This window comes from Falco punctatus (assembly GCF_963210335.1).
Source record: "Falco punctatus genome assembly, chromosome: 9".
NCBI classification, from domain to species: domain Eukaryota; kingdom Metazoa; phylum Chordata; class Aves; order Falconiformes; family Falconidae; genus Falco; species Falco punctatus.
In genome coordinates, this window is record NC_137589.1 from 3,146,287 (window position 1) to 3,170,962 (window position 24,676).

General features: G+C 38.7%; 1 protein-coding gene across 2 annotated transcripts in view; it reads right to left on the reverse strand.

Moving 5' to 3' along the window:
* DOCK1 (dedicator of cytokinesis 1) overlaps positions 1 to 24,676 on the reverse strand; it is a 317,964-nt gene that overhangs the window by 18,443 nt on the left and 274,845 nt on the right. For both annotated transcript variants that reach the window (XM_080403104.1, XM_080403103.1), the window contains exons 41-49: positions 23,570 to 23,711; positions 23,264 to 23,342; positions 22,883 to 22,967; positions 21,155 to 21,241; positions 17,414 to 17,590; positions 16,070 to 16,153; positions 10,881 to 11,018; positions 7,130 to 7,275; positions 2,640 to 2,838 (exon numbers count right to left, since the gene is read on the reverse strand). In XM_080403104.1, coding sequence (XP_080259230.1) covers positions 2,640 to 2,838; positions 7,130 to 7,275; positions 10,881 to 11,018; positions 16,070 to 16,153; positions 17,414 to 17,590; positions 21,155 to 21,241; positions 22,883 to 22,967; positions 23,264 to 23,342; positions 23,570 to 23,711 — 1,137 coding nt within the window. The remainder of the gene's footprint in view (positions 1 to 2,639; positions 2,839 to 7,129; positions 7,276 to 10,880; positions 11,019 to 16,069; positions 16,154 to 17,413; positions 17,591 to 21,154; positions 21,242 to 22,882; positions 22,968 to 23,263; positions 23,343 to 23,569; positions 23,712 to 24,676) is intronic.

A 24,676-nucleotide genomic window follows, 5' to 3' on the forward strand; every position in this document is an offset into this window, starting at 1 on the left:
TATTCTCTCATCTGTTTTCTTGAAGTCACTTACAAATTGTCATCTACTAAAGAAAAGCATGCCTTCTGCTGTAAAACTCCAAAGTATCTTAGAAGTCAGAACTAAGAATCCATTAGAAAATTCCCCAAATAGTTGAAATCTTGTAAATGAATTAGCAATGGTACGAGTGAATTCTAAAATTCTCAACAGAATGAATCCAGTAACTATAATAACGCATCTAGTAACTAGTAGTTCATTGCTAAAATCTCACTTTAGAAGCTCTTTAAATATTTATTTTTATTTCCATTTCTAGTAAAATCTGGATTCCAACTCTTTTGAGGAAAAAAAAATCCTTAATTTTTCACCCCTTCTTTTCATCACTAACCTTTTTTCAGCTAGTGAACTTTCTGCTTCCAAGCTCCTAATGCAAGATAAATCAAAATGCTTTATTCTTCATAAACCACAGCAGTAACAGTACTTTGGGAGTAATTTCAACCTAAAAGGGGAACTTGAACACAGTGCAGCCCACAAAAGTAGCACAACGGCAAAGCTGAATTCTCACCCACAAAAGTTAACAATTTCCCTTTTATATCATTAACAGGGGACATGTCTCCAGAGTGCAAAAATTTTAAGACACATTTTATCTTTAAACTGCTTGACATTATCTGTACAAAATTCCTGAAGGCAGCAGCGGGAATCATGCAACCACTCTTGTAAACTATCTCAAAAGAGTGTTTCCACTATTTCACCTACAAGAGAAAATGAACCAGGCTACCACCAAGCGTTAAAAATTCATTTGGTCATTTTGGAGCTCAAGTAGCTTGCAGGTACTGGAAAGGGAGAGGTTTTCTCTCACCAGCAAAGTCCTTCTCATATCATTGATCTGTGGGTTTCAAGAAGCTCAAAGTAACTGTAAGTAACTGATTCTGAGTTTTAATTTCCCTCCCTCTCTATAACCAGGGGAATATTAGTCATACCAGTCATGCACTGAAAGCTCTTGACTGGGAAGAGTGGAAAACTTGAGTCAAAGCATGTTGGGCTTTGCTCATTTTTGTTCCTCAGATGACAAATGACAATATGCCTTGAAGGGTTATCATGTCCTCCTTTCCAGCCAGCATTTGTGTTTTTCCAGTCATAAGCAATCTTCTCCAATGTCCAGGACCTCTCAGGGATGACAGTGACCTTGCAGTGACACCAACCAACTGTCCAACATCCTAGGACACCTCCCATCTGGTCTTATGGATGTGTGCAAGTTCAACTTGCCTGAGCTGCCTCAAAATACAATTTACTTCTTCTGTGGCTAAATGCTCCTCTCCCAACTCTGCTGGTCCCTTTGAGGACCTGGGAGATGTGAGTGCCATTGCAATGTTCAGGCTTAGTCAAAACACAACCGCTCCAATGTGCAAAGTTGAATGCATTGAATCAAAAAGATGAGACATATGGCAGTCTATGCAAAATGTATTTTCTGTTTTAAAACACATGATGCTCACCTGGCTGGCTTTGGCAGGAGGAACCTCCATTTAAAGAAAACAGGTCTGATCCAGAATTTGCTCGTGTCAGTGGAAAAAATCCCTGGCTTCAAGGGAGTTTGGATGAAAAGCCTGAGATGCACAAAAGGGATTTTATCTGAATTTTTGCTGTGCTAATGCTGGGCCCATGGCCACATCAGGCAAAAGAACTCTGATCTTTCAAGACGTCAGAAGACACATCTGAGAGATTAGCTCATCTCTGGATGGAAAAGGAGGAGCAAATCCAGAAAACAGAGGAACTATGGCTGAATATCTAAGTAATATTCTGCTGTGAATACCAAAGAGCAAGATTTAAAGGATGTAGTTATCACAGGTCAGAGAGAAATTGTTTCAAAAGTCCAATGTAAATGACACAGCTACCAATGAAAGACTGATGAGTTAAAGGCTGGCTCTATAAGTGCTTGTGCAAATCTTTAAAACGACACTACATTTATTTCTGGAGAGCAAGTTTTAAACTATTGGCCTCAAAACAGGTGTCCAGGCAGATATTTGGAGGTTACAGTTAGTTCACACGCTCCCTGCTCCAGCTTAAAATGGCCTTGCTTTCAATTTCAGAGCTAAAACTGCTCAAGTTACCTAAGCCTTTAGGACAGTTTCAGTGAATTAAATATATGCCAAGAAGAGAGGGCTTAAGAGAGATATGCTCTGTAGTTAATATTCTTACACATAGCCACCAGTGGAACTGCTTACAATTTTCTGCTCAAAATAGCCTTTCAAGAATACGTAACTGCCATGCACAAAATGACCTTGTAACATTTCCACCAAAAAGTGTCTTGCAGTAGTCAGCTGAAATATGAGAAAACCCATCACGATCTATTGGAAACCATAAATTCAAAAGGCTGCTACAACGGTGGCATTTATTTTACTTAGGATATGCCATCTGTTCCTTCTATCAAATAGTCATATATAGCTTTTGGTTAAGATTTTCATATAAGATACCATGATTTTTTTACACTGCAAATAAAAGCTGTGGTTTTGATTCATTATCACATATATTAACATTGTAGCATATTCCTTTAGAGTTATTTTTGGTCTAAAAAGAAACCAAATCATAAAAATCAACATTTTTATTTTAAAAGAGAAAGAACACTGCTCAGAGTTAGATAAAGCATTACTTGCTAATAAAGTTACCGTTTCTGAAAGGATCACTGCTTCAGACTGCTGCAGAGAAATATCAGTAGATTTAAATTCTTTATCAAATATCTCTTGATGCTTGCTGTTTCTTTTCTCCTTCTTCTTTTCTTTCTTATCTTTATCTAGGTCATCCTTGTCCAATTTATCTTGAGACCTAGAATGCATCTTTTTTGGCAGAAGAGGCTCCAGCACAAACCTAAGGAAATGTTTTGTTGCTTAGTCAATAAAATAGGATTTTCAAAACACCTGATTTTCATTTACATATTTCCCAAATTCTCACTCGAGTTAACAATGCTTTGCTAATCCAGAAAAACTCATTAAAGAGAAAAGGAGGGGGCAGAAGGTCAAAACGATCATAATTGTCTTACAATAAAATTTACTGCAGAACTGCTGAAGAACCAGTACTGCATATTTCCCTGCCTTGTAGTAAATTTACTGGTTTACAGCTACACAAACTCCTGAGTTTCACTGCACGTGGTTTACATAAAAATGAGTTTGCCATTCATCACTCCCACTGTAGATGCCGTGGCACTGTGGCAGGCAGGTGTGCCAGCAGACCCCTGGAAACTCCGGGGGAAATCAGCACTATACAGGTACAGGGAATTCTAACACGCATTAAAGAAATGTCACCCCTGCTTCCCCTGCCCCTTGGAGGCAGGCATCCCATATGTCTACCAATGGTTTTAAGGATTTCTGTATCAAATAGCCAAATCCCCAAATTCCTCCTAGACATTTTTTTTTTTCGGTGGGGAAAAATGCAGTATTTATTCCCTAGAGAAGAAGTAACAGCTAAGAAATTGTTTTGCAGAGGTGTAGTGATATTCTGTTGGACATGCACAACATAAACCGCTTTCCAATCCTTGTAACCCATCACAATTACAGCACCTTTTAACGGAAAAACAAACAATATCGCCCTTAATACAAAGGAAACACCTATACGTTGCCCAGAAGCATGAGGGTACAGAGGTGTAACCACAGCCACAAGCACCATTCCTGTCTGTAATAACATCCTCTCTGTGTATGTCTGGTTTTGCATGCGTGCTTGAGGATATATATTCACGAGTGTGCACGTGTGTACTCACAGATCCACACCTCTGCTCACCTACAGCAAGCCCCGGTGCGGGGCAGCCAGGGGGGCTGAGCTTAGCTGTTCTGATATTACAGATAAACCAAGGAAAGAAAAATCGGTCAGATAATAACAAAGGGCAAGGTTAGTTTCCAAAAAGCAGATGTATTTTCCTACTTGGAACGCTTCAAGTGTGTGAATATAGGCAAGGCTGATATGCTACTGCCATCAGCTCTGCAACTTTTCCAGTCCATGGCTATTTGTTTTCTGGCTACAAAGGAAAAAACTTGTAGCGGTTAAATGGACTTTTAAAGGAAAACTTCAGGTTTTTAAAGTTTTTCTTTTGTAGGGACAGCACTATTCTAAGCAATACCAGAATTCTTTTCAGCTAATTTTCACTAATTTCACAGTAATTTAAAGGAACCTCTCATCTCACCTTCTTTTAATGCCTAGTTTTAATAAAAGGTAAAGAGATATTTTGCTCTTAAGGAGCTAAAATATTCATAGCAAGACAAAGTATTTTATACTTTGTTTTAAATTAGAAACTAAACAAACTACTAAAAGCACACCCTAGTCAAAATTACACTGACAGATTTTAAGAAAATTTCTCACATCATCATACTACAAAACCAAAATGAAACCAAAAATTCCCAAACAACACCAGCTTACTTTTTAACACTGGGAAAGTACTTACTGTGCCATGGGGATGCATGCACGTCCAGGCCACAATCTTTGCTGTGAAATACTGGGGGATTCATATTTCAGACAATTTGCACTTAAATTATCCTAATTATGTCCACTAGCAGCAATATCCAGCAGCAATACCCAATATTATTATTTTTGTTGTTGTTTGAAGCACTAAAGGCCCTTCAGTTTTCAGCCTAAGTGAGCTCATTTGATGGAAAGATGCCGAAACCAGTATCTGCGGCAGCAGCTCCCCAGCCATTATCCCCATAACCACAGCCAAAATCACAGGGGCTGGGGGACAAAACGACAAGTTTTTTTTCATCCCATTTTGCAGATAGCGACAAGGGAGGGCAACGACTTGCGGAGGGCCACAAAGTGCATCAGTGACAAAGCCCAGAGCAGAAGACGGCTCTCCCGACACCGTGTGTTTTAGCCACCTCACAGGCTGATTGCAAGTTTACAAGAGGAACTGCCATTCTTCAGACAGTGATTAATTGCTTCCCTTCCAGGCATTACTATTATTAGTACTATTAATTATTTGTACGCAGTGTATCGGGGATAGAATGGGCTAGCATGCCATGCTGCTACTAGAAGTACATTAGGACTTTCAACAGATGGCAAATCACACGGGCACACTGGGACTTACCCACATCCAACCACCACTTGTAAATGCTCGGATTTGTACTTCTAAGTCCCATTTTAAGCAGTGAATAAACCCAAGGTCCTTTTTTAAAGTCAGAGTTTTATTTATACATAGAGTTGGGAGTTGTAAACCACATACTATGTCAACATCTGCTTTGAGTTTTTACTGCTTAAAAGCTCCAAAGCAGGAGAAGCTGGAGATGGCATAAAATGTAAGTTGGAATATCTGGGCAAGACTGTCTGTCAGCTCCATTTTTAGTTGTTTTTCTTAGCTTCACCTCTCATCTCAAAATTAACACATGAAGAGGGGGGAAATGGAAAGGAGGAGAGGACAACTGACCATAAACCAAACCAACTATAGTAGGTACATGGGTGAACTTCTTCCAATTTAGCAGTGACAAACCACCTGCATGATGTTTACAGTCACTTGAATTTTTGAGGTCTTTTATTATGTTATTTATATCTGATGATTTTTCTTCTCCTGCTCTGCTGTTCAAACAAATGAGAATTTTTTTCAGGTCTTCTCAGTGATGACAGTTGTTCGTTGTATTTTCCTCACAGGTGTACCAGCTGTATTGCCTTGGGCTCGGAACACCAGCTGAGCTGCACCGTGATCTTTGTGAGTTTGTTCTTTTTTTTTTTTTTTTTTTTAACATACAGAGTAGAGTCATGAGATCCTCCAAAACTGCTAAGTGACACGTACTATAACAAAGCTGGGGTGGAGAGGTGAAATTTAAGAAAATAGCATCCAATGAAAAAGAAAAAGACATAGGAAAAAGAGAAAGAGGTAGAAGCAGGCAGGAAAAAAATAATTTTCTTCTAATATCAAATAAAGCTGCACACTAACATGGGATAGTAGTTATCCTCAGGTTCCAGCAAGACAACATTTGTGGATGAATCAGTCAAAACACATTATTGTCTCTGCTGGCCTGCATTTATATCAGCATGACTCATTGTGTATACGTTATAGAGGGTAACGTAATGAGAGCTGAATTGCGCTGTTTGCAGTTCTTCCCAATGGGTAAATAAACTGTTTGTAATTAAGGTAAGCATCACGTTGGTCTTTAGGTGCTGTCTTTAATTTTACTTGATGCTTTTACTCTCCAGTCAGGTAGTAACTCCCTGTGAAGTAAGAGCACAGGGAACACGAACATTTCTAACACATCTCTGTAAGTTAGCAACCCTTCAGGAGGCTTTAAAAAACTGCCGCCTTGGTCAAATATTGAGTTTCTGGATTATGGGAATGCCTGAGGGGAGGAAGAGGGAGAAGGGACTTCTGAGGCTGCATAGAAGCCCCAGAAAGAAAACAGATTATTTTGTTCTTTTGAGGGATGCAACTGTGAGACAGGGCTTATCAACAGAATTCCCAGTTCTCATGTGAAATATCTTGATAAGTCTTGAAGTACAATCTTGCCATAAGCAGCTTTTCCTCTGGCAGCAAAAGCGAGAAGAAATGATTGAGCAGTTAGCTAATCCCTTCCTTCTCCCAACTTCCACCTGTGTACGGCGACAGGGCTGGCTGAACACACGTCTCATCATCGACTTTGCAAAAGATCACTTCTGAACTGTTACGCTTGCAATACTTTAAAAGGGCATACTTTGTCTCCTGTTTGTTCGGGGTTTTTCGTTTGAAGGCTTAGGGGGTTTTGTTTAACTTTGTTTTAAAGAGGACTAAGAAGAGCATTATATTTATCTTGGTTAAAAAATAAAAGGACAATGAATATACCTTGAGATTAACGTCTATACAGGTTGGGGCTTTTAGCCAGTATTGGGTTGTCTCTTCCAAGCGCTATCCCCACCCCACATAGTTACTCACGCGGTTGCATCACATTAATGTTTGTGGGGTATTATGATGAATCAAATCTGGAATAAAAGACACTGGGAAAAGACCCAAGCAAAAAAGCCCATGGTTCCTTATGAGATCAAAAAGACATCGTGCTGCCGCACGGGAGGAGTCAGTAGGATCGGAAGGAGTAACACCCTGATAGCACCGAGATCTGCAGCAGGGTGGTGACAATCCTCAAAGCCTATAGATGTGCACACCAGATCAGGCTTTACAGAGATAAGCCCCGAATGACTATTTTTTACACACCCATCTGAGCCAGGTCGAGAAGGAGTGCTGTCGGAGGAGATGGAAGACACCGATGCAACGGAGAGGGGTCTTGAAGATGACGGCATCGTGAAGGATCTCACCATAGACCGTGGCCGACTGCCTCGTCTATCATCCAGACTGGAAAGCTGCAATAAAGAAATATAATATAATAATATAATATAATAATACAATATAATCACAAAATAGCTGACATCTGTTTACCAAAAGTAACGGGGAAAGGTTCAATTTTTCTTCCATGTAGAGTTTTATATTACTTAATTATACATTGTGTGTAACAACAAAGAAACAAATTCTAAAGAAAATCCATTTAATGGACAAGGAAGAAATATTTAGGCCCGTATAGGCAAATATATAATTTTAAACATGTTCCAGTAATTCATTTGTTTCAATGGTATTTACATGGTTTTTTTACACCTGGGCTTTAAAAAAGGAGCTTTCTACAAATCCTTTTTTTTTTTTTTTTTAATCCACCTCTGCAATTGAAGTGACTGTCCTGTCAGTATATTTAAATGAAATGGAGTTAAAAAGAAAACAAGCAAAAATGAAACAAACCAAGAAAAAACTCAGTAAAAGGAACTTTATGTCAAGAGAGCCAATTTAAAGAGTGACATCTAGGTTAAGAAGAAAACATATGAAAACTATTTTTTTTTTTTGGTTTCAGAAAATTTCAGAGTTCTGAATATTTATACAAGCTTTGTTAGTCATTAATAACTGATATATGCATAAAATAATTGAATTCTTTCAGTCAACAAATAAGAACTTCATGCTGTTTAATTACAGGTATATTTTCCACCCTGACAACTACTAGCAAATTGGCCTTGTACAAGGAAGACGAAAGTGATAAAACTCCCTGAATCCTGACAATTCTTGCTGGTGGGTAGAGTGAAATTAGAAAGATAACACCACCTGCGTATGACTTTCTAGTCATTCTCCCTGATGATGTAAATGTACATTACTGAAGTGACTGACATGCAAGTATCATTAATGTCAATTATTCCTGTTCTCCTTGGGAATAAATTACTATTTGAACTTTTCTCTTCCTAAATATGTTAGCCAGAATGGATTTGAAGGACTACAAACGGAACATCACTTAGAAGGAAACCGTAAAGGCTGGCATGCTCCCCAGAAGATCTCAGTGGTCCCATTTGAAAAAAAAAAAAAAAAAAAAAAGTAAAAAAAAAAGTCATTGCTATAGAAAAAAGTGAAAATTAACCTCTGAAGGAAAGCCTGTCGAAAGTACAACACAATGCTTCACTGGCACGTACTATTCCACCATGATTTTGGTCGCTTAGAGAAAAACATTGCTTGGCACTTTTTTGCTGCCCTGCCTGCTGCAGCATCTTTCTTGCTGCCTCCTTAGTACAGGATGCTCTGCATCCTGCTGAGCAGAACGCTGAAGCTCTCTTCCTCACCATATCCTGCATCACCCACTCTTCAGAATAAATCTCTGTGGGATTTTCCAGAGATAATATGGAACCACATTCACACCCTGTTTCTATTGATGTGATTGGCATAACGTCCATAAACTCAGTGGCATGCACCCATTAGTGACCACAAGCAGAAAAGGGTGCTGTTTTAGGGCTGTTCAGGTGGATCTCGGTTGCTTCACCGTTTTGAGAATCAGTTTAGTGACTGCTGCTTATTTAGAGGCAGAGGTAAAACTGAAGAACCTGTAAATGTTAACAATTGCTTTTTTTTCTATTTCTCATTCTTTTCTTTCTGAATTTATTAAGGACTAGATTGTGATGGAGCTCCCACTCTTGCCTTGGAGGGTTTAAAGATGGGAAGGCAGGAAGGGCACGAAGACGGCATAATTTTCTCTGTGATCTCCTCTCCGTGCAATTGTACTTTAGACACTAAGTTTTCAGGTACACGGCGAAAACCACAAATACAGATGTTTTTAGCCTTGTGGCAGAGATCACCTTCAAAATCTGAGCCCATGAAGTTATATCTGCCTCAGCACACATGTGAATTGATGCAGCACCTCCAAAAATGATGACTCAACCCCAACTGCGGCAACCAAGCAATTTAGCGTTTTCATAAGGAAGCCAAACTCACTTGAAGAGAAGCTCCTACCATTTGATACCACGTCCTTCACCTGCTGGGACCTGCTAACTGGCTTTCTAAGCAGTTCATGGGATTACAGTGCAAGCTCCTTATCTGCTTCCAGGGTGCCAGGGAGAGCCCGGGGTGGAGACGAGATGGCAAAATGCAGGCTGGCAAGCTGGGTTTCCTGAGCCATGGCCCAGTAATTAATGTTCTGCTGGTGAGTTCCCTCACTTTTAGACGGCTTTTGCTGACAGAAGGTGGAACTGTGCAATCTTAATAATAACTCACTGCTTTTCCAGATCATTTGGTTTAAATACCAGTCCTTTTTGTGAGAAATAGTTTCTTGTATAGGATATTCTTGAGACCAATTTGGGGAAAATGCATATGGTCCTAAATAATACCACAGTGTTTGCTCTTTGGAAGGTAAGATTTTCTCTAAAAAGCAGGTAAGTGCTATAGCTTGAAGCCCAGTTACATATCCTGAACCAAAATGAACAAAGCAACTCAACAGTGAGCAGATCTGATGATTCCAAGTTCAGCTAGAAGCCTTTGCAGCAAAAACGGGGAACCCCAGAATTTCCTGGCACTTCCAAGATGCCAAGGACAGGCTACTGGCACCCTGGGATGCCATCCTCCTCCTCCCAGGAGTGGGGTGCATGGGGTGCCGGTGGGAGGGAGCTGACAGCATGCCAGGTCATCTTGGTAGCTCATGCCCGATAACACTGGCTACCTCCGTGTTAGAGGACAAATGGGTCTTTTCTGGTAAATAGATGTGCTTTATTTTCTGGAGCAGTGAGAAGATATGTACTGCATATCCAAGTCTCACGTACTGCTGTCATTTCACAAATAAACCTAAAAATTACAGCGCGTTTACAACACTGCTGTCAGGACTACCAGCAGGCAAAGACAAAGCTCACCCCGGCAGCCTTCAACGTGTTATTAGGACATCAGCTCTGCATAGTCAGTCCTAGAGTAATTCTAACCACTTGCATCTTGTTTTTTTTAAATAATTTTAAAACCTGATCATAGAATAGCACCCAATCCTTGTGGCTTTTGACTTTCCTCTCCAAGAGGTGACACTCAAATTAAAAGCAGAACAAAAGCCCAGTGGAAACGCCACCAAATTCTTGGCTGTATGTTAAACATGAAGCAGCAACTGAAAATAGCTTGTTGGAAAGAGAAAAGCATAAACTCCAGCACTACTAAATCTCATTAAGTAGCAACTACCTTTTTATTGCCTGCCTACATTTAGGGTGATGCTACAGCACGTAAGACTGCACACTACTGTAGAGCAGCACAGCTCTCACATCTCAAAAGTAATTACATCTGCGGAAAGGTGACATTCAGCTCTAGAAGGATCACGCTATAGTGGCAATTTTATTTTTAAATTTTAAACCAATTCCTTAAAAATGGAATACTGGAGAATGACACTGACTTTCAAGGAACAGATTCAGGAAATTTAGAAACTGTTCCCATACTAGAGAATGACAGTACCATCTGAACACGTCTTATAGCATCTGCTTAGTATTTAATAATTAGATGACCACTGAGAACAACCAGGCAATGCTGCATCAACATTGCTTTTTTAATCAGTGGGAATTATAACACAGAATTACACAGTTGCCCATAATTTAAAGAAATTCCACATATTTAGGAAACATAAAGTTAGCAAGTAACTTACAACAGCGCGGACCCCGTACTGTTTTTCCACTTTGTCTTTCAGCTGCCTGAAGCAAGCCTCCATCCGCTCGTGGAACGGCCGCAGTGCCTCCGTCACCTTCTCCCCGTGAATCCGGATGCCTTCCGCCAGGAATGGGATCTGGAAAGCAGAGTTACGTTGCTTCAGTCTGCCCAGTCTTTCCTAAGTGAAAACTTACGGCAAGACTCCCACAGATGTTGCAAGAGGAGTGAAAGACCTCATGGAATAGTAGTAGTAGCAGTAGCAACAGTAATAACAATAAAATTGATAACAACAACAACAACCACGACCACCACCATAATAAACCCCACAATAATAATAGCAATAATAATAACAATAATTCTCATCATCATAATCATAATTTATTGTATATGAAGCACAACAGAGTAAAAAAGGACCTAAAAATCTGTTATACGTTATTTCCTTTCTTCTCTGTTAACCAAAGTCCTTTAAAATTAATACAGCCCTAGTTCTGCCCAGTAACCACATACTGGAGGCACAGCTGAATTTATCAGATAGCACAAATATTCCTTTGATGTTATATTCACAGGCCCCCATACACGCTGTACTTTAAAATGGCAAACTGATGAATGATGACTCTCACGCCACGTTATTAATATCAGTCCTTTGCTAATTTCATGAAATCAAAACCTTGAAGGAGAAAATACTTGTATGCTTTCTTTAATAAATGCTATTTCTAAAACTGTAAATAAGCTACATCCTTGGACATGTATCTATTGCAGAGCAATATTTATTAATAAAACATACAGCTTTATATACCATACCTTTCTCCCTCAAAAATTTTTATTTTCTATGTAAACAGAACAGAAGAGAAAAAAAAATCAAATTAATTCTCTTTTGTAACTGAAAATAATAATTTATCTTCAGGGCTTCTGTCACAAAATACCCATGCCAACACAGGATTATATAATTACTTCATAGTGTGGAGGTGTAGCTGACCTTTTAAAATGTTTTAAGGGAGACGTTTTCATTCCCACAGCTATCCAGACATACCATTAGAGTTTTCTACCTCCAGCTTAGGAAAAATATTTCCTCTTTCAGGTCCATTTCAGCCCACACAGTGCTCTGATTCTAAACTAGATATTCTCTGCAGCAATCAAGCTAAGAGGCTTCTGCTTAATAATTCATAATTAAATCATAATACTGATTAAAAACAGATTTTTCTAATAAGACTGAACAGCAATCAGAAGGAGTAGCTTTATTAGTAAGGAGAATAATAAATACACAGATGAATTGCAGATGAAATAACTTGAGAAATCTTATCCAGATGATTCTCTGTGATTTGGCACTATTGAAATGGACACAGTTTCTCCTCCTGAAAGACTGCAAAAGAAGCAAGAATAATGAAAAAAAAATATTATTGTAGTCACTTCTATTTACAGCCATATGGATTTGTACTCTCCAAAAATTAAACATCAAAAGCAGAAAACTTCACTGCTTGGAATAAGTAAAAGAATTTCCAAGTTGTTATAATTATCAGGCCACACTGTGACCCTCCTATTTTGCAGGTGTCAGTGGTCACTTGGGTCATTTATTTAAAAGAACCTGCTGACATTTTAAATGGATTCTTTAAAAAAGTATCAAATTACCAAGATGAAGTGCATGTGGGGTCCGAAGCTTCAGCTCTGAGATAATTTTTACAAGCAGAAAATGCACTAATGAGCCTGTCCTAGGGATCAGCCATCTGCAATTTAGAAAATCAAACAATGTGAAGTAAATGACATTTTTTTTGTAGGAAAATGTCCCAGTCAGGAAAAAAAAAAAAAAAAAAAAAAAGAAAAAGAAAAAGTAGGTGCTTCCTTCTGTGCCCCAAATTGAAGGTGCTAAGGAGCATTTCAACTGTTGGCATGCACCAGGCGTACACCACCAGCCCTGGAGATCTTCTGGAACTTGGAGAAATAAAATAACGGGAGGGCTGATGGGCAGGGCTGCTGGGAGCGGGCTGGGCTGGGAGAACGTGAGCACCTAAAGGCTGGTGGCCTCCTTGTACGGGAACTGCTGGGAGACCAAGGAACTGGCAAGAGGAGGCACCAACTATAAGGGAATGAAAGAAGACCAGAAACCACAGAAGAAGAAGAAAATCCTTGCTATTCCTTTAAAGAAGCTGAATTTAATAAACTTCCCGTGGCTTTGCTACAGAACTTCTGTGAGATTTCTGAGTCACGGTATTTGGTCTCCCTGTCCAAGACCACTTAATCCTTTAAATATTTATTAAGTACGGAGAGAAAGTACCTTCATACTGTTATACCATTTCTGCTTCACCGTCCTCTACTAAATTCCAAACTCTTCTGACACCTCTTTTCCAGACATCCACACAGGGAAATCTGGTGACGAGTGACACTGAATTTTAAACCGGTAGGAATCTTTGTCGGATGGGGAGACAGAGGCAGAATTTTGCCGCGTTCACTATATTGCCAGTTCGTTTGGCTTTGAAGCAATGGGGGGGTTTGCTTAGGGCTCTATTTCAAAAAACCCTACAGGGCGTCCTCACCTTTGGAGAGATGAACAAAACAGTAAAGGTAACATAAGTAGCTGAGCTAGAAATGAATGAGCTGAATGAGAAAGGAAACCAGCTCCACATAACACTATTTTGTAACTCTAATCTTTGTCGATACTAAAATTTTATACACTTTCACTGCAACTTAAAATTATTCCCTGATTTTCTTTTTTTTTTTTTTTTTTTTTAAGATCTTGATACGCTTGGCTGAAAAGAACCAAAAAGCTACATAGATTTGAATTATTAATCTTAAATCTTAAAAAGAAAATCTTTCATAATAATGGTATCATAAAATATGATTGTAAAATCTATGCTAAAATTCTTTCAGCTATATAGAAGCAGCACAAGATTTTTATGTGACATACTAGTTTTGGCATGCTGTAAATATATTAGCTAAATACAGACCAATTAATTTCATTGATTATTCATGTCATTACCATAATTTCAATCAATCATTTCATTATCTTCATGTTAAAATGAAAGATCCGTTTGAAGTGATGTAGTTGCATGGAAGCATTTTTTTCTAAGCTGGAAAAGCACTAAGATGGACAAAAATGGACATTGCTCTACTCATTATATTTATCTGAAAAAATAATAGAAAGAAACTTATACATAAAGTTCACAGGAATTATAAAAGGACAATATCCTGAAGAGCATGAATTCCACAGCACAATGGAGGAAAAGATAAGGAGATAGAACCCCCCTAAATTTAATGAGTCAGGTGATAATACGATTGTCAGGCTACTCTTTCATATATCCAGATTGATTTATACAGCATAAAGAAAATCTCTGTGTGATTGCAAAACTCCAAGCCCCACATTATTGAAAAATGAAAACTCATTTTCACTTTCAATCACTGTCAAGCCCATGATGAATTCAGACCACTGCCTCACTTTGGGAAGTTTCCATAACAACTCCCTCCCCTGACACCAGCGGATGCTGGCAGCCAGCTCCCCATCCTGCTCCCGTCTCCTCAGCTACCTCTGCTCTGACAACTGAAAACAATTTGAGGCGAGGTTTAAGTCTTAGGATAGACTAAATGTATATGAAACAGCTAAGGTAATTTAAAAGCACCGATTTCCACAGTGAAAGGGTTAGACCTTTTAGTAAAAAGGTTTTTCAGATATAAAAATAGTTTTTCTATCTTTTCCTACCTTCTCTTTCTCTTTTTTTGTTTTCTTTTTTTTTTCTGGTTGCTATCAATATTGATGGGAAATTATGTATTTAAAACCACTGAATAATTAAAATACAGTGTGATTAGCTCTCATACATATTTTCAAATAGTAATATTATTCTAATACACAAATGTCACCAAAGTGAATCTTGGCTGAGGAAAAGTGTGTTTGTAATTCATTTGAAGTATCGCTATCAGAGGCAAAGACGGAGAGCTGACATGAAGTTAAGTCTTCTGGGATAAAATTATCTTCCTCTATAAAACTTAAAGCTCCTAAAATCTAATCTTCTGTAACAGCTCACAAGAAAATAAATAAATAAATAACCAAACCACCAAATAAATAAATAAATACTTTTTTTTCCCCAGACCAAAAGAGTGATAGTTTTATGGTCTTCAGTGGTTTGGTTTTTGGTTTTGGGTGGTTTTTTTTTTTTTTTTTTTTTTTTTTTTTGATTCTGCATCTTTGGTTCTACTACCTCTAAGATTGAAACCAATAGAAATGTAAATGACTCCCTTTATTATAAAGAGAGAGCTGAATATAAAAAGACAATTATGCACTTTCTTCTTCTGTGGGAAAAACATTTCCAGACGTTGGTATTTTTTTTAGTTTCCATGAAATTATCCTGAGACCACTGGAAAAGGCCTGGTCAGCAACTATGGAACAAAACTGGAATTGTTTCTTGTTTGTCCTGAAAAATACTCTTTGGTACCTGTAAATGCAGCTCTTCACGCAGGAGGGCTCCTGCTTTGTGTCGAGCACAGGGCTGGAAACCTGCCTTCCAGTCCCAGTTTAGCAATTACTACCTGTGTGACCCCACATTTAAATGGTTTCTACGCTAACACGTCATAAAAATACCAGGGAATTCACATGCGTTGTGCATCACTGATGCTTTCGTACCATGTTAAATTACACAGCAAATGAAGCTATGTGAGCATCTAGATGAATTTTGCATGCAAATTAGTTTTTGCAACTCTCACATGTAGTATTCTGTGCTAAAAGGAACTGTAAGTGTACTTCAAAAGTACTTAATAAATGGAAAATATGTTGGTTGAAGAAAGAAGTGAATAGGTAACTAAAACCCATCCCAATGCCTGCAAGTGGGAGGAGGCACTCAGGGCTGGGCATTTCAGCTTACTGTCCGAGAAGAATTTCTGACATCAGCCTCATAAAATGAAAATGCAAAACTAAACGGCCAGTAATACCAACAAACATTATTACAGAATATTTTCAAATTTGATATAGATGGGACATTTTCACGGTATTATGGTTATAAATTAAAAAAGGAAAAGAAAAACCCAAGCTGATCATATTTGTTCCTTGTGGGTTTATCAAATGACAAATTATGTCGGATTTGAAAAGATGAACTTTAGTTCCAGTTCCAGGGCAGTTTTAAATGGCAAAGAATTTTCTCAAAAGTGACATTAAACTGCCTTTGTACAGCAGTTGGCCCAGACCAATCTGACTTAAGGTTTCTTTACCTGCCAAGCGATCAGGTCCTTTAGTTTTTCAATCTTGTCATGATCTTCTGGATGCTCATGAATATATTTTTCAGTGAAGAAGGCCTAGTCAAGAGAGAGAAATGAGCAGTTACTGCAGAAAATGAATCAACCTGTACTACCATGGAAGAATTACCTACAGCAAAGATAAATGAATCAAACAAAAAGTTTTGCAAAATAGCAGCAACAGCTCCAAATACAAAGTGAAAATCTGGGAAAAAGACATAGAATGTAACAAGGTTTTGAGATTAAGACATTAATCTCTTGCAACCAGTAAAGTAGGCAGATGAGCGCATGGTGACTGAGACCAAATCTCAAGGGTCACCCTACAGAGGACTTGGCCCAGGCTCTGTGCTCTCTGAGATGTCCTCCTAGCAGTTCCCAGGGTGTAAGAACTTTTAGTAGATGAAATGGCTGAGAGAAGGACATAAAGGGTCCTTCATGTCCTTCATGAAGGACATGAAGGATCCTTCAGGGACAAACATGTCCATCAGCATGTAACTTCTCTGTTTCTGTTACAACACACATGTTGTTTGTGCATGATTAATTAAAATTATTAAATAATTTTAAATTTAAAAAATTAAAATTTATAAAAAATATTATTAATGTTCACAACATAAATAACAGATACTGCATTTATGGTTTCCCAATGTTAGTATCTTATCCCGCATAACTTTAAAAGCTAATGTTGTAAACATGCCGCTAAGATTATGTAGACATATTTGCAAGTGACTGGTCTCTCATAAGTCTCTACCATTTGATTCATCCTTTAAAAACTCCTGCACTGGAAAGCAAGGGAGAGAATTGCAATCGGTTACTTTGGGCACTGAAGTTCACCCAGAAATTCCTGCTTCAGCTCCAATGTCCAAGCACATCAGAGCACACATGGAGAATGTCATCAGTCTTGGTCTCTAGTCAGTAATTGTCCACCACATCCCTACATAATTACTCTTGCTGATAAACATATCAACCAACTGAGCCAGGCTGGATGGGGCCGGGAGCAGCCTGGGCTGCTGGGAGGGGTCCCTGCCCACGGGGGGGTGCGTGTGGTGGAACGAGATGGTCTTCAAGGTCCCTTCCAACCCAAACAGTTCTGTGATTCTACGATGCGATGAACTCTTACTTCAAATGTAGAAAGACACAAACGTATCCATAAATATCAGAAAGACATTACAAATCTGAAGCTTTAAGCATCACCCTACAAAGCCCAGAGGAGGGGAAACACACGTGCTATTTCTATACGAACAGCCGCCCGCCCCGCAGCACGCCAGGGCAGTGCAGGCTCCAAGAGGTGAAGCATTGCAGGAGAGAGAATTTTGACGCTACCTTCTCATAGTTTGTGAACCCTCCCATGACTGCAGGATCCACAATGCCATTCAGGAGCATCGAGAGGGGGTTGATGGGTAGATTTGGATCATTTAAATGCTGTTGAACCATATTATTGATCTTATCATTTGTCAGCTGCATGGTTTCTATTGCATTTTCCAGTGGACTAATTTCAACCTAAAATAAAAACAAAAGGAAGTTTTAATCAAGGAGGAGAGTTTTTAACCTGACGCAGAACTGGCTGTCCACCAAACCGCCACTATTAGAAACATTCCAGGAATTTCAGAACAAAAGATATTTTAACCAATCATTAACAGAAAGGGTGGTTTCAGGCGTTTAGATTTTGGGTATCTGTACACCACAGGAACTGATACAATAATCAGTATCAGTGGAGAAAGTCAAACACATTTTGTTGCTGTAGGACAGATGACATCTCAGCACAACAGCAAAACATTTAGAAAGGCTCTGACAGGAATCACGTGAGGTTTTTGGAGGATTATGGAGAACATGAGAGATTACGAGTCAGTGAGTTTTAGCAGTACAAAGAAGATCCAGCTTAATGTAACAGCAAGAAAGAAATGATAACTTAATGTGGATTTTCTGATGGAAAATGTAATCCTAAGGAGCTCAAAAATCAAGAAGATGTTTTTGCAGTGATTATTTTAGCATATTTCCAAGGAAATCATGTTTAATATGTTGAAGAGATGACTTTTAAGCTATCTGCTCTGCTTTTTCCCACAAGGTTGCATTTTCTTCATCTGAAAGTTGATAACCTGAAGTAAGAAATTTTCCTCCTCACATAGCCCGGACTTCAATGAGGGGAGCTCCTCAGATGTCCTCATGGGGTGGATTAGCTCTTACTATGTGTAGAACTTGCTTTATTTTAATTGAATAATCTCCAACTACTATTTATGATCAGATACTGTTTTTCAGCATGTCAGCTGCTCATGTTGTAAATGCAGTATTACAATACTTAAAATATTGCTAAAATATGTACATTGAGTGAATAGGCTAAAAACTGCTAACTTGCAGTGATCCAGAGTGTAGACAGTCTTCAGCAGAAGACATAACCTACTTACATTAAAAAAATGATGTGGTAGGATCAGAAAAGGAAGGTTAATCGAGGCCTGCGAGGAAAACGCAAGTGTATATTTGATTACACCCTAATTTACATAAATGCTACATAAACAAAGAAGCACTTCTACCTGGCTATCAGTTGCTTACCATGTTTCTGAGAAGCACTTATAATCAAATCTCTGTAGTTGCTACTCTTACACCTGGCATCTGATTACATCTAGGATGTTTTAATTAGCATGTTTAAATGTCTGCCTGGTGAATTGTTCTGGAAGGAAGCAGCCAGCCGCGGTGCTGCGGTGGCTGCGGGGCAGCCCAGGCTCCCTCGGCCAGAGGATGGCGGCAGGTCAGAGCCGAACGCGCTACCCACCAAATCTGGACCGGGAAAGTGAGACCGTATTCAACCGCTGATCCGGCAAGAACTGTCACGAACACTGTAAGCTAAATTTAGGATTCTGTCATTTGTATTAATGGGCTTATCACTACGCAATAATTTGTTGATGAACCATTGCTTTTAATGCTCTTGAATATCTACAGAAATCAGCACTCATTGAGCTGACAGACATCTTTTTTGACTTTTGTGTATCGGCAATCATGGCTTTCTTTCTCATTCTCCTTTCTTTTACTACTCTTACAATCCCCCCTCTAATTTTTTAAAAGCAGATGGAGAATTGCAGTTCCCATCCTAATACTGTATACTGTGCTTTGGAACTTACTGAAAGCTATTTATTAAAAATACCTATACTTGTAAATCATGAGCCTTGTTCCAAGTATCTTGCTAACTCCGGACACTACGCCATCTATTCAGAGCAAACAGAAATGCTATACATTTGCAACACTAGAAAATGAAACATTGAAACAGAAGGAAGATTAGCATTTGTCCTTTTTAAACTAAGTGCAATTCAAAAATCCAGTTTCTAAGTCACTGGCTGGCCTCAGCAAATTTTTCCCCTGAAACCACTTGTGTCCGGCTAAAACAAATCAGGTACAGAATAATGAATGTGTACAACAGATTCCTTGCAGATAATGAACAGATTGAAAAAGGCTTAGGTAAAAGTACTCAGAAAGAATTCTAAAAGCAATCAGATTTAGGGAAATTATGCATGTTCCTATGGGTTATGTAACATAATACACGGCATTTATTAAATTACTCGGTTCTCTCTCAGCACTGATTTGATATGATCTCACCTCTTCCTTTAAAGATATTCCAGGTCCATCAATAAAATATGAAATGTGCAAAGCTACTTTAATTCATCCTGTTTAGTAAAACATCAATATCTGTATCTATAATCAAAATTTAGCATTACAGGGATGTAAACCTTGTGATCCTGCTTCCAGCATTTTAGCTGGCAGGAATCTTGAAGAAAGTCAATACCAATTTTGCAGTAACTACGCTAGAGCTAGGTCAAAAGGTATTCGTTGCCATCTTCCCACATATTATTAAGTTCTATTCTGGTATAATTTTTCAACTATGTGCCCAATATAAGCCTTACTTACAAAAAGCTTATAGAAAGCACTCTGCCAGGATTTATGCACATTTCGATGACAAGCATAGCGTTAAAGGTGCGTGTATACAAATTGCCTGCATAAAGCAGCCTGTCAGGCTGCGCTCTTAACTCATAAGGAAAAGAGACTTTCATCAGATTTTCCAGCCTTTACAAACAACGCTTTTTTGCAATCATGAAGATAAATACAATCTTCTCTATCAGGATTATATTGAAAACACAAAATTCATTAAAAATTCAATGCGTTTTATTCAGCTGCCTGTTACTGTCAAACATCACATTCATATTCTGTTACTATAGATACCATAGTAATTTTCTGCATTACTTCTGTTCATCTAAATACAACTGTCCAACATAACCTCAATGGAGCAATGAAAAAGGTTTTAATTAATCATATGCAAATTGTTCTTTTCCTTTAAAAATAAGCCTCACGAGAGATTTATAAACTGCAGTAACAATGTTTTTATTGCTACTTAAAAATTACAGCTGCGTTAAGAATAATTTAATCTTAAAGGCATTTAATGGGTATGTCTTATCTAAACACTCTAAATGGTAGAACAGAGAAGGGCGTACTTCAGAGTTACTCTGCGAGGTTGCTAGGGGTATATTTTAGCTAACTCTGGAAAAGAAACAAAACCGACCTTCAGTCACAAAGGATTAAGCACAGAAAAAATGCAAACACATACAACGCATCTGATTGATGGTATATTTTCAATAAACTACCATCAAACCACCCAAATCCCTCTTTTCCAAAATTCAGACTAGTTTTATTTTGATGTGGCAGGGTTCCCCTGAAACACCTCGGGTCTCTTTTGATTTCGGGCACGAGGCTCACACCACAGGCTGCAATGGTCACCTGCTGAAAGCCAGGAACGCTTCCCAGCAGCACTTCAAGCATCCGATGGGCCCTTGCCCGAAAGGCCAGGAAGAGTCAGCCCACATTTCCTTCTCTCAGGAGTGGGAAAGCGTTACTTGAGTCACCCTCCATCAATAACCAGCATCCTCAGCAAGCAATTTCCCCTTGCCTTAGCATGCCAGATACAGTCCCATTGATTGCTTGTTCACAGACCTGAAGCGCAGTCACACAGAAATCCAAACGCTCCCTGGCTGTTAAAGAGCCCCATTCTTTTATGCGATCTCAATAAAGCCAAATTGATCTTACCATGAAAACTGATTTGACTTCAAACCACCTCAGAATCCCTGGTAATTTATACGCTGTCACATAGATGGTTCTCTCAATCCACATATTCTGCAAACATCACATAAACAGCGCATTATCAGATGGATAGCTGTTATCTTAAGCGAAGCCTTAGAACATTATCACCAGGAAAAGGAACCACAGTACGACAGACATTACGAAGCCGGGGGGAACTTCAGGGGGTATCTGCTTGGGGAGGGGATGGGGTGGCACCGATTCAAATTTGATACATCATTTAGTCGAGAACAACTGCTCTCTTACCAAAGGAGAACGCTATGTGAAAAATCCACCGGTTTTACCAGACTGCCATTTTTCCCACAAGGGCTTTTAAGTACCATCCTCTGCAAAACCACATCATCTTGATATGGGGAAAGCTTCTGCTGCAGGAGGGCAGGGGAGCTGGGTTCCCCGGAGAGGTGGTGCTGTCTCCATCCTCAGAGGTTTCAAGACTCGCTGGGGTAAAGCCCTGAGCAGCCGGGTCTGACCCAGAGCTGGCCCTGCCTGGGGCCGGGGTTGGACCCAAGGTCCCATCCTGACCTGAATTTGTGATTCTGTGATTTCACCTGAGCTGTAACCTGCAATGGCTTCGTTGTAACATCTCACTGGATTGAATGGAAGGATGCGTGAATTAACATCTCTTCCTCCACATGTGTGTATTTGGTTCATAACCAATGTCAAAGACATTTCCTGATCCGATTTGGTTACAACTGGCATACGTTGGTGGTTCCTCTTATTTATTATGAGTTTTTTTAAAAACGGAATTGTTTATTCCATCCTCCATTAACCGAAGAAGTAATTTCAACGTGATTTAGATACACCTAATTTTTTTTTATCTATACTCAAAAGGTATCGTGAACTGTAGTGCTCCAGTCTAGCATTATGCTTTTAGAAAAATAGGATCTCCTACCACCTCAGCTAAACCCACACAGATTAGTAAATTATAAATTTTTGATATAACAGCCATCAAGGGAAGTCACATACACTAAAGGAGTCTCTGAATAAATACCCAGTCTTAGCTGTAGGAAACCAAGTACTCGGCATTTATTGGCACATTTAGTAGATTAGAACCTGCTACTACACAGAAAACCGAGTTCTTTGCTCAAGAAATGATGCATTAATTTATTACTTTAATTACTACTACTACTTTACTACTAACTGCGCCCACTAGAACCCCTGTGAATAAAATGGTGGCTATAAAAAAAAGGCAATCAACTTGATGTAACCTGTTGTAAACGTTTTGATGAATACAAGCTGTGCTCAAAGGGAATTTTATTGACCATTAGATGAAACATATGGTTTAGTAAAAAAAAAAATGGTATTACTGCAAAAAGATTTTTAGATGCCTGACTAGAATCTTCATGGAAAGACAAGATTTCACAAGAGACATCTATCTTTTCAGGTATAGCCATTTTAAAATTTCTCAAAACAGCTGGTTTTTAACAAAGCAAATACAGCTTTGTCCATTTTTTCTAGTGGTATAAACCAGAAAATGATAAATTGGTTTAACTGAATTTCTATGAAAAATAATCACATTTAAACCTATTTTTCAACAATCAAAGCATAATGAATGTTTCAGATTCTCAAAATAGAGGGGAATAAACAAGCAAACTCCAAAAGTATTCCATTTTCTTTCTTTCTTTCTTTCTCTCTTTCTCTCTTTCTCTCTTTCTTTCTTTCTTTTTTTTTTTTTACCGCAAACTCGTTGTCTGGGTTTTTCTCTCCTTTCCGAACAGGGCGTGAATACTCAAACCGTTGGACTTCATTCACCCTATAGAAACTGAAAAAAGGGAAAAGGACAATCAATACCAAATGCCATCTGTTTAGGAATTGCTGCTAAACTCTAGTACTAGAAAAAAACCCAAACACTTATGCATAAATATAACATGTTTATGGGATCATGGCTTTCCAGTGGGTTCGATGGAATCTCTGTTAATATTAAGAATACCTATGAAATGTCATCACAATTATTGCCGTCCTTGACCGTGTACAGATTTGTTATACAACAACAGGAACCAGTTTAAATATTTATTATAATGGAGACAGACTGAAATTTCAAAACCAACCCAAACTCACCTCACGATCTGTTCTGACACCGGCCTGTGAAATTTAGACGGTAAATCCAGTTTTGGCTTTACAGTAAAGCACTGAATATCTGAAAACAGGGGTTAAGAACCGAACAGTGAATCTCCGTCACACAGGGGCAGCTCAGGGGGCACACAAAAAAAGGGACAAAAAAAAGGGCACACAAAAAAAAGATGCAGAACAACCAAATGAACGCGTTACACCCACAAAGGCAGAAGTGCAACAGTCTCCTGCTCGCGTTGGCTGTAAATACTCAACGCGTGCGGCTGCAGGAGCCACTGTACAACCCAAGGATACACTGGCCGGAGGAGCCTTTGATGTCATCACCCGGTGCAGACGTCGTCTTCATTTTTTCGGCGTTTGGAAACTGAGTCAATAACCTTGCTTCAAAGTCTTCGCGGCGTTCATACTCCTTTCCTCGGTAAATGAAGACTTTGTTCTGGAAACAAATTGAGAGATGAAATCCTAAGACCAGTATCCCCAGTAATGAACTGGGATCTCAGAAGCATTGACTCCAATGCTGTTAAGTGAGAAATTTTACATTCCTCACGTTACAATATAATCGATAGTTTACAAATCTTTTATGCCACTTCAATAAAGCCCAAGTGGATTTCCTTGCCTCCAATTCAGCAATGAGACCATACAGCACACACCTTTAGGCGTAAGTACAAACCACGTTCAATTCGACAGGATCCAAATACGTTATTTCCAAGATCTATAAAATAGGTGCCCATTGAAAACATATTAAGAGAAATTATGTCCTCTACCAAATTCAAGATCTCCCTCCGTAATTCCTCTCATCCACCTTCCTCAGCTAATGTTAGAATTGGTTTAAATAAAAAGAGGTAGGCTTTTGATGCACAAACATTTATAAAAAGCACTGAGGTGAGCAAGCAAGAGTAGCAGGGAACAGCATAAACAGAAAACAATGCTGATTTTAGGAGGAAAGTCCAAAGATCCTGACTCTTTCAGAAATATTGATACACCCTGGCCTCCATATTAGTTGATTAGATTTCTGCCATTGTACAGTTGTCTGCACACAGCATAACTTTCAAATTCAGTATATTGTATTTCTAAGTATTGGTTTCTTCTTCTAACCATAATGAAAATTAAGATATATTTTATACAGTCCATTTATATACTGAACAAGCACATTAAATTCTAAAGAAAAATGTAAAAGGCTACTTGCATTTTTTAACTGGTCAAACATATGAAAGTTTTGATATCATCTCATCTCAAACTGAACATTTGGTGAAAAAATTATACAGCACTTATTAGAAAAAGGGAGTTATGGCTGGGGTAGAAAACTGGAACAGTTTATGTTTGCCCAGTTGGGCTTAGTACTGCAGTGGTGCCTTTTGAAATGCACAGTAGAGGCATGAATACTCTCTTGTCAGGGAAAGA